The sequence below is a fragment of the Gobius niger genome, assembly GCF_951799975.1.
Source record: "Gobius niger genome assembly, chromosome: 5".
Classification (NCBI taxonomy): domain Eukaryota; kingdom Metazoa; phylum Chordata; class Actinopteri; order Gobiiformes; family Gobiidae; genus Gobius; species Gobius niger.
Window position 1 is genome coordinate 38,444,500 of NC_136856.1, and position 15,509 is coordinate 38,460,008.

The following is a 15,509-nucleotide window of genomic DNA, read 5'->3' on the forward strand; positions in this document are numbered from 1 at the left end:
AAACTATTCACCAGGGGGTGCTGCAGCCCCCTCAGCACCCTGGGTTCCCACGGCCTTGCGTTTTTCTCTGAAGAATAAGTAGCCCTCTGCCATATTTGTTGTGTAAAAGTAGCTCATGTTTTAAAAGAGGTTGGAGACTCCTGCCTTGTGTGTATGGACTAGCTTTGTAGATGCTAACTCTCCAATACATGAAGCCACTTGCTGTTTTGGTGCGATTTACAGGGTTTACTGTCAAACTGTAGCAAAGAAAATGCAAATTACAATCTTATTTGGAAAAAAAATACAATGTAAATGTATAATAAACATCGGTAAGTTAGCTGAAAACAACAACAAAAGCTATCACATTAGCAACCAGTTAGCACAATGCTACTTTACGTGGAAAATGCCTTAAGGATGCCAAAGGTAGTAGCGCCTAACATTTTTTAGTACAATATACAAATTTGAAACATCCCAAGATAACTGAATTTGTCTTTTAAGGCAAGCTAACCTCACTTTCATCACAATACTTATACTTTTCTAGGGTCAAATTAAAACGTTATGGGCTTCAACAGTAACTACTGAACTATGGTAGCTCTGATTCTAAACACAAATGACTTCTCCCACAAGAGTGTATTTTATTAACATTGTCTCTTGTGTGTTGTTTGTGATCACAGACTATGTAGATTCATATCCACGGGCAGTACATGAATTGAAATAAAGTTCGTTGGGTGAGGCGGCTATCGCTAGATTGATGATAGCCATTAGCCATCAGTAGCTACGTGACTTTTCCTCCTGGAATCCCTCCTTTGATCCCACGTTTTTGTCACGTTTTTGTTGTTTGGCCGTGGTTCTGTGTGTTCTAGTCGCTAGCGCATAACCGTTATTGTGCATAAAATACCATATCTTTATGACAAAACATTAGGGCTGAAACGACTAATCGATTAATCGACGACTAATCGATTATTGAAATAGTCGACAACTATTTTAGTAATCGATTAATCGTTTTCTGGCTCACACAGACTAAAATGGAGCAAAAATGACCAAACAAATTTAGTATTTTTGATGACAACCTACTTTGATTTTATATTTAGGGCCTGTAGTGGTTTGTACAATGTCAATTTCATGAATAGAGCCTTCAAAAAACATTTCCCTTTAGTTTACTCCATCAGCACGTCCTTAAACAGCGCGACTTAAGCTATAATGTGATAAAAAAAATTGAAAAAATAAAATGTTACTACACCATTCACAGCCAAGCGATTAATCAATTAATCGTAAAAATGATAGACTAATCGATTACAAAATAATCGTTAGTTGCAGCCCTACAAAACATGCAATACTTTATGATGGTTTTTATATCAGTAATCTACAGCATATGTTTCAAATTGATATCTTCATATTTAATGATTTCCCTGTTCACCTGCAGCGTCTCTCGCCTTAAAATATTCCATTGCACAGAAAATACTGTGAGATCCTTTACAAGTGTCTTGGGGGAGGAGTCACAGTTACCCTTTTAAAGCTTTTGTTCATTGTATATAATATACCTATAGTTACTCTGACTTGTTTGCACATTTCTTATCTATTTCGGACTCAGTGAGATGAGCTGATGGAAGTGATTTTGTCCATTGTGAGATCAGTCAAGTCTTATCTTATCACTTTACTTTTATGGCAGTGTGAGTTCTGCTTTAACCATGTGGCCTTGTTATGTCCAACAGCTGGTGACCTCCATCCCAACGCATCACCTGAAGTTCCTGAAGGAGGCGGGGCACGGCACCACGAAGGAAGAGATAAAGGAGGAGGAGCTAACGGAGGGCGCTGACGAAATCGACCATGCGGAGATGGAGATGCGGCGAGGGCAGATCCTGTGGTTCAGAGGCCTCAACCGCATACAGACACAGGTAAGATGTAACCACAGCATAAAACCAACCAAAACATCACAAGGAGTAGGTCCATCCTGTGGTTCAGAGGTGTCATACAGACACTGTATCAACAAAAAGCATGAAGGGAATTAGGTTTCTCTTTGTCCAATGACTGAAAGTTTTCCTCTCCTGCACACGGGGCTTAAAAATAGACTTTAAAAGCATTATACCTCAGCTTTGGTATTTTATGTTTTATAATTTGAAATGATGTCTCTGTAAGACTGAAATAATGAAATCCAGGTCTGGAGCTGGTGAAGACTCTCCTTGTGGCTGCTCCTGCTGGCAGCTGCAGGGATAACTTACTTAATAACACACTTTCCGTTTGGATTTTGGCTTACAGCTTTAGCTTGGCCTGATAAACACTTTTAATAGATATAATATTGGATTATTGGCTTTAGAGAATGCAGACGATCATGCAGTGTAAACCAGTACAAGTACAGAACGAAGCGCTGACATTGTCGAAGAAGAAACTAAAATTAAAAATGAAAGCCGAGGATTAACGCAACACAATAATTTTAGTCAAAGTAATATTGGTCCTGACTAAAATGAGACCAAAACTAAATAAAGAGATTTGAGGCAGTTTGCAAAGGTCCAGACGCTCCTGCTTTGGAACAGAAACAAAAGCAGTGGCAGACGGATGGACAGGCGAGTGAAATACTGCTCAGGCCTGTCTTTGACCAGGGAACAATGGTTTGGTGAGAAAGTAGCTTTAGGATATGTTAAGCAGGTCCGGCTCGAATGACCAGGTAGAACATGAGGAATCTCTGTATTTGTCTTCAGGTTGGTGGTTTCAGGCAACTCTTTTAGTGTAGTTATCAGAAAAAGTATTCTTCAGTTCGAAAACCAAGTATCGTTAGAGTACTGATATCGAAAACAAATGTAGCGGTGCCCAGCGCTAGTAAAGGTTTCACATGGAGATCTCTACTTTTATTTACCTTAAATGGAGCCATTATAGAAATGTAGTTTCAAATGAAGTAAAACATCTCAACACAAATGCTCCTCAAGTAAAGAACCGATCCTCAAAAAACCTTACTTGAGTAGAGTACTGTAGTTTATTTACTGTGGTCCTGGGTCTCTGCCCTCTGCTGCCCCCTGTGTGCGGGCCGTATGTGGCCCACGTGTGGCCCGTGCCTGTCACATTTGTCTCATATTGTCCGCGCTAATCCGCTGTTGTTTAACCCTGTGTAATCCGGGCCTCATCTGGTCCTGGCCCGGGTTTTAGCCTAATCCTCGGTCTTCAGGAAGTCCTCATCGCGGCGCTGATCCCGCTTTAGCGCCGCTGACCTCGTAAAGCCCGGGGTCGCGCGGTAATGGACACCGGCCGCGGCGAGAACAAAAGCTTCTGCGGCAAAACAGGCAAACGGCGTATTCGGTCACAGCAGCCCAAAGTCATTGTTTACTATGTTTATTCTCTGATGTCCTGGAGATTTATCCAGGAAGTAACGCCAACACGTCTGTGTGGCTCCCTGGTCTTTCTCACGCTTATTCATTCACAAATACTGACAGGTTTGGTATCCACGTGTAGCACAAAAGGACGGAGATGACGCTGTAATCCAAATATGGTCATTTCCTTTTTGGGAGACAGCAGCGGCTAAAGACGGGAGAAATATACACAGGGCACATGTGCAGACAAAGGGACTAAACTTTAGGGTCATTCCACTCTTTAACAACATCTGCACTTCAGAATCAGAATAGTTTTTATACCATTGTTTGAGAACAGGTTCACAAACGAGGATTTTTTTCTTGGTACAGTCGTGCAACATGAAACATAAAACATGTAACACATAATTTAGATAAAAAACTATCAAAACTTAAAGCAGTACTAAGTCTGGGGGGGTCTTTCATCTCCCCCTGGTGTCTCTGGACGGAAAATCATGCTTGCAACTTGTCTGCCACCGGGTAGGAGTCACTAATACACACTAATGGAATCACGAAGAAGAAGCTAACAGGCTAACGGGCAAAGCTATCTGTGGCTTAGCACCACTTAAACAGTATTTACAGCCAAGTTTGAGTGAAACAAATGATCTCCATTGTGTAATTGTATGTACAATATCCCTCTGTCCCTTTGTCAGAGTAAATACTACGCTGACAGAAAAGACAATTAATGAGTAAAAAACACAACATGCTACGACACCTGCAGTGAGGCTTATGGCCTCTAGGGGCATGATTTACTTAGTACTGCTTTGAAACTATAAGGCTATAAGGACATGCATAAAAAAGATTAAAATTAATGAAAATATGATAAAGACAATGACAGCAGTTTGACATAGAACACTGTGAGCATATTCACACATGTGCAGGTACATTGATGAGTGTGGACAGACCACATAGTGCAGCAGTCGCTCCGACAGACACAATTTACACAACATTTGGAAGGTTTTTACACACAAGGATTTTTACAGATCTAATTCCTGATGGATTTATTGAGCAAAAAATGCTAAACTATTTTATTCAAGACCTAAACCAGATCCAGATCCATTTCTACATTTTACCTGCAGTGTCTCGCCTTCAAAGATCTGAAAATAGTGGCTTGATTTTTAACTGAAATAACTTTTTTTGGACAAGGTCTTCTGCGATGACTGTGACTGAGAGCGACTCGCTAGGCCAAAGTTGAAGCGGCTGAAAACCCCAGAACGTAGAAAGAGCTCCACAGACGACCATGACGAGTCCTAATGAAAAGTGTGTTAATTTCACAGTCCAGTGCAGGCCCCATTAAACAGATTACAGACAGGCGGCCGGGAACAAAAAGCCTCCACTCAAAGCCACTTCATTTCTCCGGATTCAGCTCTGGGACCGAACCAAATCCACCAGGTCATTCACTCCACTTTAACGTCGAAGTTTTCTGATACCTTTGCTAAAATATTTGTCGTCGAGAACCAGAAAACAGAACAATAGTGTGTGGAAGATCTGCACATTTGCAATATCGGTTCATCTCCAATGTCAAGAAATGTGAGGAAAAATGGGGAATCATTTGGGGAAAAAGACTGGTGTCGTTTTTCGGTCCCCAGACCTACTCCCGAAGCTGGGGTTAGTTTCCCTTTAGGACACTTTCTTCTGCCTTTGACTAACTCGTTTTTTCAGCTTTTTCTGCCTAACATCGATCTCTGATTAACGCCGTGCTTCTCTCCCTCTCTCTCTCCTCCTTCGTTCATTTATGATTTCATTGATCCGTTCATCCGTTTATCCAACGGCCATTTCACTTTGATTTATCCACCGCCCATCCTTCCCTCAACAAAATAAATCCCCGTCACCGCCCAATGCCCCGCCCACCTCCCTCTTCCTCCTCTCCTCCATCATTTCCCCTCCGGCCTCATTTATTTCTTCTCTCCCTACTTCTTCTCCTCCCCCTACTCGCTCTCTCTTCTGCCCATCTTTCTCCCTCTTCCTCTTTCCTCCTTCCCTCTGCCTCTTCTTCTCCTCTTCTCTCCTCCCTCTTTTCTCGTCTCCCACACTCCCTTCTCTCCTCCTCCTCCTTCCTCTCTTCTTCTCCTCCTTCCTCTGCTCTCTCCCTCCTCTTTCCTCGTTTTTCCTCTCTCCTTCTCCGTCCTCTCTCTCCCCTTCCTCTCTCCTCCTTCCCTCTGCCTCTTCTTCTCCTCTTCTCTCCTCCCTCTTTTCTCGTCTCCCACACTCCCTTCTCTCCTCCTCCTTCCTCTCTTCTTCTCTCCCTCTTCTCCTCCTTCCTCCGCTCTCTCCCTCCTCATTTTTCCTCTCTCCTTCTCCGTCCTCTCTCCTCCTTCCCTCCGCCTCTTCTTCTCCTCTTCTTTCCCCCTTTTTCACCTCCTGCCCCTCCTTCTCTTTCCACCTACTCTTCTCTCCTCCCTTTTGTCTACACCTTCCACCACCTCCCTCCCCCCTCCCTCCCTTACCCCCTTCTCCTCTCTCCCCCTTCCCCCTCCTCCTCTCTCCCCCCTCTACTTGACTCCCCCCCTCGCCCCCCGTCAGATGGATGTGGTCTACACCTTCCAGACGGGCCAGGCGGCGGTGCCGGGGGCGCTCCGCCGACAGCCCTCCGTGGTCAGCCAGCACAACGACTCCGGCGCCAAGTCCCTGACCAGCCCCTCCCACCTGGGCTCCACCCACCTGGCCGTGGGCTCCTCCCACCTGGGGGTCAGCTCCTCCCACTCTCTGTCTAACGCCGCCTCCTCCTCCGCGGCAGGAAGTGAGTCTTTTCTGCTAACACTAACGCCTCTGCTGCCTCTCACGCTGTCACGCTTTTACTTCCCGTTTCTGCCTGGTTCAAAATGTCAGTTCTTCAAGTGAAAACCGAAGCAAAGGGAAGAGCAAAGTTCAGGTTCTGCAGATTTAACACATTGTAGCTCCAAAGTATCACTGCTTTTTTCTAAGTTTAGTTTTTATTTTACCCATTCGTCACAAAAGTCTTCCAGAAGCAAGAGATTTCCATGCAGTCCGTCTCTGGTAATGGGCAAATAAAATGGTGATTTAACCTCGTTTTGGAATTAAATGTTGTTTTTGTGTGTGGCGTCGTCATGGTGACGGTGGGTCCGTTCACTGCGCCTGAGAACCTTCGATTTATCCCAAATGAAAGCGGCTTGTTTCGGTGTTACATCCAGGATCATGTGCTGCGTGTGCCTTTTTGACCTTTCCAACATGGCCGCCCTCTGCAACAGCGGCTCCTCCATGTTGGTGCAGTAATGTGGTCCTGATGTAGTCCTTCTGTAGTCCGGCTCTGGTCCCGGGGGAGTCTTATCTGGGCCTTTGTGGAGGATCGGGGCCTGAGGCTCGGCTGCTCGCTGCGATAACGACGGCGTGGATTAACTCTGTCCTACTTTACATCCACAACTTCTCCTCTCTCTCTCTTACCCTTTCTTTTATTTTATTTCTCTCCCTCTCTCTTCCTCTCTTCCCTCCTCTCATTTCTGTTGATGCTGATAGCTCTGTTTATAGTTAATCCTCTTCGCACCGAGGACACTTATCCTCAGACCTCCATCTCTCTGTCCTTCATCCTGTGGAGTGTTAGTTTCTGAAGTTTTCATTTCAAACAAAGCTGTTTGAGCCAATCTGTCAGAGCTGCACATCCAGAATCCCACCACATGAGGGCGCCACCGCATAGTGAAGCCTCATCAGTCTGTTTTAAGGAGGATTTCCCTTTGTGTTTTTCAAAGGTTACCGTGGTTACTGTCAGTCATGTTTTGAGATTTGTGACTGACAGTGATTTTATTGTGTCTATTTTTGATTTTATAATACTACTTCTATAATGCTTTAATTTAAACTTGATAGGAAGGAGTGGATTTTAATTTGGACATAATTAGTCATTTTCAGACAGAAATGGTAAATGTCATGTCTTTAGTTCTGGAGATGACGGATATATTTCAACACTTTCCTCCAGTTTAAGGTGAACGTCGTGTCTTTGGGTTTAAAGATGTATTTTAATACAGGTATCAGCCGACCTTTGTGGATTTATCTTTGGCAAAGATTTGATTCTTTTCCATTTAGGGAAAATGTGGATGTTTAAATGGTCAAATGGGCACGTTTGAGTAAGTTATATTAGGTTTGATCAAAACATGTAGATGAATGAGTTTTGCACCGTCACTTTTGTGTTTTCAGTTCAGATATGTCATTACTTTCAAGGGAAATTAGATTTAAGGCCTGAAACAGCTTTTAATGCCAAGCGGAAACCATGTAATTCTTAATTTTGCCCCAGATTAAGGTGATCGTCTTGTCTTTAGTTCGTAGATTACAGATTTTTGTTTACGCTGGTCTCTCCTCCAGATTAAGGTGATCGTCTCGTCTTTAGTTCGTAGATTACAGATGTTTGTTTACGCTGGTCTCTCCTCCAGATTAAGGTGATCGTCTCGTCTTTAGTTCGTAGATTACAGATGTTTGTTTACGCTGGTCTCTCCTCCAGATTAAGGTGATCGTCTCATCTTTAGTTCGTAGATTACAGACGTTTGTTTACGCTGGTCACTCCTCCAGATTAAGGTGATCGTCTCGTCTTTAGTTCGTAAATTACAGATGTTTGTTTACGCTGGTCTCTCCTCCAGATTAAGGTGATCGTCTCGTCTTTAGTTCGTAGATTACAGACGTTTGTTTACGCTGGTCTCTCCTCCAGATTAAGGTGATCGTCTCGTCTTTAGTTCGTAGATTCCAGATGTTTGTTAACGCTGGTCTCTCCTCCAGATTAAGGTGATCGTCTCGTCTTTAGTTCGTAGATTCCAGATGTTTGTTAACGCTGGTCTCTCCTCCAGATTAAGGTGATCGTCTCGTCTTTAGTTCGTAGATTACAGATGTTTGTTAACGCTGGTCTCTCCTCCAGATTAAGGTGATCGTCTCGTCTTTAGTTCGTAGATTACAGATGTTTGTTAACGCTGGTCTCTCCTCCAGATTAAGGTGATCGTCTCGTCTTTAGTTCGTAGATTCCAGACGTTTGTTTACACTGGTCACACCTCCAGATTAAGGTGATCGTCTCGTCTTTAGTTCGTAGATTACAGACGTTTGTTTACACTGGTCACACCTCCAGATTAAGGTGATCGTCTCGTCTTTAGTTCGTAGATTACAGATGTTTGTTTACGCTGGTCTCTCCTCCAGATTAAGGTGATCGTCTCGTCTTTAGTTCGTAGATTACAGACGTTTGTTTACACTGGTCACACCTCCAGATTAAGGTGATCGTCTCGTCTTTAGTTCGTAGATTACAGACGTTTGTTTACACTGGTCTCTCCTCCAGATTAAGGTGATCGTCTCGTCTTTAGTTCGTAGATTACAGATGCTTGTTTACACTGGTCACACCTCCAGATTAAGGTGATCGTCTTGTCTTTAGTTCGTAGATTACAGATGTTTGTTTACGCTGGTCTCTCCTCCAGATTAAGGTGATCGTCTCGTCTTTAGTTCGTAGATTCCAGATGTTTGTTTACGCTGGTCTCTCCTCCAGATTAAGCTGATCGTCTTGTCTTTAGTTCGTAGATTACAGATGTTTGTTTACGCTGGTCTCTCCTCCAGATTAAGGTGATCGTCTCGTCTTTAGTTCGTAGATTACAGATGTTTGTTTACGCTGGTCTCTCCTCCAGATTAAGGTGATCGTCTCGTCTTTAGTTCGTAGATTACAGATGTTTGTTTACGCTGGTCTCTCCTCCAGATTAAGGTGATCGTCTTGTCTTTAGTTCGTAGATTACAGATGTTTGTTAACACTGGTCACACCTCCAGATTAAGGTGATCGTCTCGTCTTTAGTTCTCAGATTACAGACGTTTGTTTACGCTGGTCACTCCTCCAGATTAAGGTGATCGTCTCGTCTTTAGTTCGTAGATTACAGATGTTTGTTTACGCTGGTCTCTCCTCCAGATTAAGGTGATCGTCTCGTCTTTAGTTCGTAGATTACAGACGTTTGTTTACGCTGGTCTCTCCTCCAGATTAAGGTGATCGTCTCGTCTTTAGTTCGTAGATTACAGACGTTTGTTTACGCTGGTCTCTCCTCCAGATTAAGGTGATCGTCTCGTCTTTAGTTCGTAGATTACAGACGTTTGTTTACGCTGGTCTCTCCTCCAGATTAAGGTGATCGTCTCGTCTTTAGTTCGTAGATTACAGACGTTTGTTTACGCTGGTCTCTCCTCCAGATTAAGGTGATTGTCTCGTCTTTAGTTAGTAGATTACAGATGTTTGTTTACGCAGGTCTCTCCTCCAGATTAAGGTGATCGTCTCGTCTTTAGTTCGTAGATTACAGATGTTTGTTTACGCTGGTCTCTCCTCCAGATTAAGGTGATCGTCTCGTCTTTAGTTCGTAGATTACAGATGTTTGTTTACGCTGGTCTCTCCTCCAGATTAAGGTGATCGTCTCGTCTTTAGTTCGTAGATTACAGATGTTTGTTAACGCTGGTCTCTCCTCCAGATTAAGGTGATCGTCTCGTCTTTAGTTCGTAGATTACAGATGTTTGTTTACGCTGGTCTCTCCTCCAGATTAAGGTGATCGTCTCGTCTTTAGTTCGTAGATTACAGATGTTTGTTTACGCTGGTCTCTCCTCCAGATTAAGGTGATCGTCTCGTCTTTAGTTCGTAGATTACAGATGTTTGTTTACGCTGGTCTCTCCTCCAGATTAAGGTGATCGTCTCGTCTTTAGTTCGTAGATTACAGACGTTTGTTTACGCTGGTCTCTCCTCCAGATTAAGGTGATCGTCTCGTCTTTAGTTCGTAGATTACAGACGTTTGTTTACGCTGGTCTCTCCTCCAGATTAAGGTGATTGTCTCGTCTTTAGTTAGTAGATTACAGATGTTTGTTTACGCAGGTCTCTCCTCCAGATTAAGGTGATCGTCTCGTCTTTAGTTCGTAGATTACAGATGTTTGTTTACGCTGGTCTCTCCTCCAGATTAAGGTGATCGTCTCGTCTTTAGTTCGTAGATTACAGATGTTTGTTTACGCTGGTCTCTCCTCCAGATTAAGGTGATCGTCTCGTCTTTAGTTCGTAGATTACAGATGTTTGTTAACACTGGTCACACCTCCAGATTAAGGTGATCGTCTCGTCTTTAGTTCGTAGATTACAGACGTTTGTTTACGCTGGTCTCTCCTCCAGATTAAGGTGATCGTCTCGTCTTTAGTTCGTAGATTCCAGATGTTTGTTTACGCTGGTCTCTCCTCCAGATTAAGGTGATCGTCTCGTCTTTAGTTCGTAGATTACAGATGTTTGTTTACGCTGGTCACTCCTCCAGATTAAGGTGATCGTCTCGTCTTTAGTTCGTAGATTACAGATGTTTGTTAACGCTGGTCTCTCCTCCAGATTAAGGTGATCGTCTCGTCTTTAGTTCGTAGATTACAGACGTTTGTTTACACTGGTCACTCCTCCAGATTAAGGTGATCGTCTCGTCTTTAGTTCGTAGATTACAGACGTTTGTTTACACTGGTCACTCCTCCAGATTAAGGTGATCGTCTCGTCTTTAGTTCGTAGATTACAGACGTTTGTTTACACTGGTTACTCCTCCAGATTAAGGTGATCGTCTCATCTTTAGTTCGTAGATTACAGACGTTTGTTTACGCTGGTCTCTCCTCTAGATTAAGGTGATCGTCTCGTCTTTAGTTAGTAGATTACAGATGTTAACGCTCCTCTATCCTCCAGATTAAGCTGATCGCCTCGTCTTTAGTTCGTAAATTACAGATGTTTGTTAACGCTGGTCTCTCCTCCACATTAAGGTGATCGTCTCGTCTTTAGTTCGTAGATTACAGATGTTAATGCTCCTCTATCCTCCAGATTAAGCTGATCGCCTCGTCTTTAGTTCGTAAATTACAGACGTTTGTTAACGCTGGTCTCTCCTCCAGATTAAGGTGATCGTCTCGTCTTTAGTTCGTAGATTACAGATGTTAACGCTCCCCTCTCTTCCAGATTAAGGTGGTGAACGCGTTCCGGTCCTCGCTCTACGCCGGTCTGGAGAGCCCCGAGTCGCGCAGCTCCATCCACTCCTTCCACCCCGAGTACAACCCGCTGTCCGAGGAGGAGTCGCGGGTTCCCTCCATGATCGAGGAGAGCGCGGAGGACATCCAGCCCTGCCCCGAGCCCTGAGGACCAAACATCCCCCCGAAACATCTCCCTCAGAACACACGGACCACGAGCCCAGGAGGCGCTTTCCCAAAACCCACCGGCTGCATCTGCGACTCTCCAGCGCTCCAATCTGAACGCCCCCGCGGCCCGTCCCACCAAAACCCATCCTTTCAATCAGGAAGCTCCACTTTAGCCGCTCGCTCTCCTTTCCTCACGTTGCTTTGACCAAGAAGTGATTGTTCCACGTCGAGACGAAGCGTAAAAGCCATTCCTTTCGCACATATCAGAGTTTGAATTCTAAACAGCACCAGCAAATTTTGATTCTGATTTTCCTCTTCGTGAGATTTTTTAAAAAGTGGCAATACTTTAAACGCTTTAATTTATTCATGATTTTAAAAGAAAAAACGTGCTTGTTGTTTTTTTTCGACGACACTAGAAAGCCATTCCGCCGTGGACGCTCAGATTGGAGTCTGGATTTTCAGAATTTTGGAAAAGCGTTTTCCGAAGTCGCTCCTGAATCCCGTTGCGTTTTCTTCCATCTGTGTATATTACTCTGATTAATCTTTTGTTTTATACTTATTGTTAATATTCCTTTGGAAATATCTACTGCTTTATGGGTTTCAGTTTGAATTTTTTGCTGCAGAAGTTTGTCTCGAAAACAAAATGGACGTTTTTGTTTTGTTTTTTCCCTCTCATGTACAGATGCTTCATACTTTATGAATAATTATAGGAATATTATAACGACGCGAGTCCGCAGCGAGCGCCCGACGGTTTCAAATGGACCGGTTTGGACCTGGTTTCCCCCTGGGTCAGACCTGTGAGTGTGGGAGAAAATGTGCCAAAAGGAGCGACCCGTTAGATTTGCCAAAAGGATCCAGATTTTTTATGCTCAAATCCTAATTTTAAACCCCCGTTCCTTCCTGTTTTCACCTTTCCCCTGATGCATTAGTGTTATTTTCCAGATCCTGTAAATTATTGTTTTTTCCGGTATACTTTATTCATTGATGTAATAGACTGTGCTGACGCCATTCAAGAACGTCATGTGAGAGTTGGAGTCGGAGCACTTTAGGAAAGAAAAATCTAAACAGAAAATGATTCGGAAGTGAGTAGATTCACAAACCTGCCACATTCATCTTATGGCTCCAAGTCCTTTAGTCTCCACTTTCGGACGCATTCATAAGACAGCTATTTGACCTTAGTCCCAAATTCAGCATTTTGACCATTTCAAAATGTGGGAATATTATTATTATTATTTTTTATGCAAACAATTATGAAACATTTATGGACAATTTAGAAAAATTTGGAGAAAAAAAATTTGAAAAGTGTTTTTGAAGACAAAAAAACATGAAGTTGATTAAGGGAAAGTGGGGAAAGTGTAAAAAACCAAACAAAAATTAGATTTAATAGGAACAATTGAGGAAAAACATGGTCCTTTCATCAGCATTTTAAACATTACCGTAGTTACCACAATGGGATTCTAAGCTGCACCGACTCCAGTTTAAATTGTTGGCTGTTTACTAGGGATGCACCGATACCGATACCAGTATCGGGTATCGGGCCGATACCACAGGCTTGTACTCATACTCGTACTCATTCATGAGGTCCCGATACCAGAAACCGATACCATTTGACGTGCGGCCAGCGCACCTACGAGGCGCACCTCTCAGCTGAAGAGAGAAAATAGCAACAAACTGGAGAATTCTTTAGTGGAAATACAATATTCCACATAGCGCTGACTTTATTACAGACTGCGCTCTCTAAATCAGAGTCTGTGCTGGATTTAACCAGAGCTTAATGTGGTTAGTGCTGCAGCGTCTGCAGTGTTTACAACATACAGGCTAACGTTGCTAACTCGCGGCTAGCGCACTTTTTGCCATTCTGACGCCGTTTTATGCCCAGGGGTTTATTCTTCTGAAAAACTAACCCAGCGACTAAAAAGTCCTCAGAAAATCCAAATTAAAGAGATACAGCATGTCCATATTGAGCGAAAATGAGCTGCAGCAGAACAATGAAAACGCTGTAGCTACTCGCTAAGTTGCTACAAAACACACGAGAAAATCCACACGGAGCTGAAGTAAAGACGAAATGAGAACATCTCAATACTATTGTTAAATAAAAATACATAAATGATTAAAGCACAAGCATTGGGGAGCTTTTGGACATGGGCTTTTCTGTCTATGATGGACAGTGCAATAAAAATTAAAAATTAAAAATTATATTGAATGAAAATAAAAAATAAACAAATAAATGGCATCAGCACCATTCTAGTATAACTGCTCTTAAATGTGTCACCTACTTTACTTAAGGAAATGTAAATGAGTAAATTTACTAATTACAAACCAATCTGTGGTGAAAAAAGTAAGAATGTTGAACAAAAAGCCTTGTACTCGTATCGGTACTCGGTATCGGCGAGTACTTAAATCCAAGTACTCGTACTCGTATCGGTTTTAGAAAAAGTGGTATCGGTGCATCCCTACTGTTTACGATGACGTGAATGCAGCCTATCGAGCGCTCGTCTGTTGAACCCACTCATCGTAAACTTGTCCATTTGAAACCCCGGCCCCTTAGGTAGTCCCATCAGCAGCCACGGCCCCGGCTCTGGCTGCGGCTCTGGCTGCGGATCCGGCTGCGGCGCCCGCTGCGGCGCGCGCTGCGTGGGTTTGTGTAAATGCGAGTTGTGCTTGTGTCCATTGCAGCTCTGAATGTCGTCGGTCGCTGCATGTCCAAAAAAAAAAAAAAAAAAAGAATGTTTACTCTGATTCTTAACCTCCCCCAGAAACCCCCCTTGTGTGTACGTCTGCGTCTACCAGAGGGTCCGGACGCGGCGCTGACCCGAACAAACGATCTTAGTACGCTGCATGTGCTGTTCATTCGTGTCGAGTCGCATGAGAACTATACGGAATGAAACTGTGCTGTTTTCTCCCGAGACGCCTTCGCTTCCTGCTTTCACCGCTCCACTTCCTGTTCACGACGCTAACATGGACACTTTTTCAAACCGGTTCCTGACCGGAGAAGGACTGAAACTCCCAAAGACTGACGACTGTTCTGCGTGAAATGAAGGAAACCCCCTAAAAACACTATCCCTGTGTAATATCTAGCTCTAACTTGTGTTTAACTTTTGTTTTTCCGTTATTGTTCTGACATCAAACTTGGCCTCGTGATTCTGGCGCTGCGTTCAGGCGACTGGTAAAACTGGAAAAGTACGAGGGTTCAGCTGAATAAACGGCTAATGCTACAACAGTTAGCTAAAAAGAAGCTAACAAATTTCATGCTTTTTAATGCCCAAATCCAATATTACAATGAAACAGTAACTTTAGATTTAATGCCAGTTTGAATCTAATTTAATGCTTTTTAAGGACATTCAAGGCCTCGACTCTGATCATCTCCATTTTACATGTTAATACCAGCCCCAGCGGCTCCAAGGCCTTTTTCCAAAGCTCCCAGTCACCCTGAACGCAGCATCACTAAGTGCTTTGTAATGCTAACTCTAATGCTAACAATCAGTCTTTGTGTAAACGGCTTCCTCAAACTTGTAAAAACATTATTTAAAGCTACCGACCAATCAGAGCCGAGGAATAGCACATTGTGATTAGATCAAAAGCGACACTAAAAAAAAACCCAACTGTTCCCGCGGTTTGGAGACGAACAGGAAGTGAAGGCGCCTCCAAAACGTCGTCGTGGTTTTGAACTTTTGTACGAGTTTGTTTGCGTTTTAATGTTATTGCTGTTAGACTCCGCAAAAACTCGGCTGAGATGGTTCATTCTCGGAAAGGGACGGTTTCGCCGCCAAAGCTTTTAAATGAAGGATCCTGTTTCCAAGGCCAAATTTTAAACTTTTGACCAAAAAAAAAGAAAATGTTTTTAGCTGTTGTTGCTCAAACACACTGGCAAAGTTTACAACCACTTTCCACTTCTCTGTGAATAAACCAAAAAAAATTACTAGCACTCCAGTTCGGACATTTAATTTAAATAATCTTGAACCAACGTTTCAGACAGTGGTCGACTTTAACTCTGCTCTTTCCAGAAAAACCTGCTCTTTCTCCCGAGTTTTTGCGAGAGGCGGGGCTTGGACGGTGACCGCGGCAGAGTTCCTTTTAACCCCACGAGCTCACTGTGTCGCTCTGCCGCCGTGTCAC

At 43.3% G+C, this 15,509-nt stretch overlaps 1 protein-coding gene and 1 long non-coding RNA gene across 5 annotated transcripts in view; one reads left to right on the forward strand and one right to left on the reverse strand.

Moving 5' to 3' along the window:
* The window catches only part of LOC306962727 (plasma membrane calcium-transporting ATPase 1-like), a 120,501-nt gene extending 108,442 nt beyond the window's left edge, over nt 1–12,059 (forward strand). For 2 of the 4 annotated variants that reach the window (XM_079555976.1, XM_079555977.1), the window contains 3 exons: nt 1,692–1,874; nt 5,838–6,054; nt 11,218–11,359. In XM_079555976.1, the coding sequence (XP_079412102.1) occupies nt 1,692–1,874; nt 5,838–6,054; nt 11,218–11,222 (405 nt within the window). In that variant the 3' untranslated portion in view covers nt 11,223–11,359. Of the gene's footprint in view, nt 1–1,691; nt 1,875–5,837; nt 6,055–11,217 lie in introns of all 4 variants that reach the window. The other 2 variants (XM_079555978.1, XM_079555979.1) reach the window with 1 other exon arrangement.
* Nucleotides 12,060–12,854: 795 nt separating this feature from the next.
* On the reverse strand, nt 12,855–14,791 carry LOC306962772. The gene is made up of 2 exons (XR_013792851.1): nt 13,858–14,791; nt 12,855–12,890 (listed from the first exon to the last, which is right to left on the reverse strand). It is a non-coding gene; the product is annotated as an uncharacterized lncRNA (long non-coding RNA).
* Nucleotides 14,792–15,509: the final 718 nt, after the last annotated feature.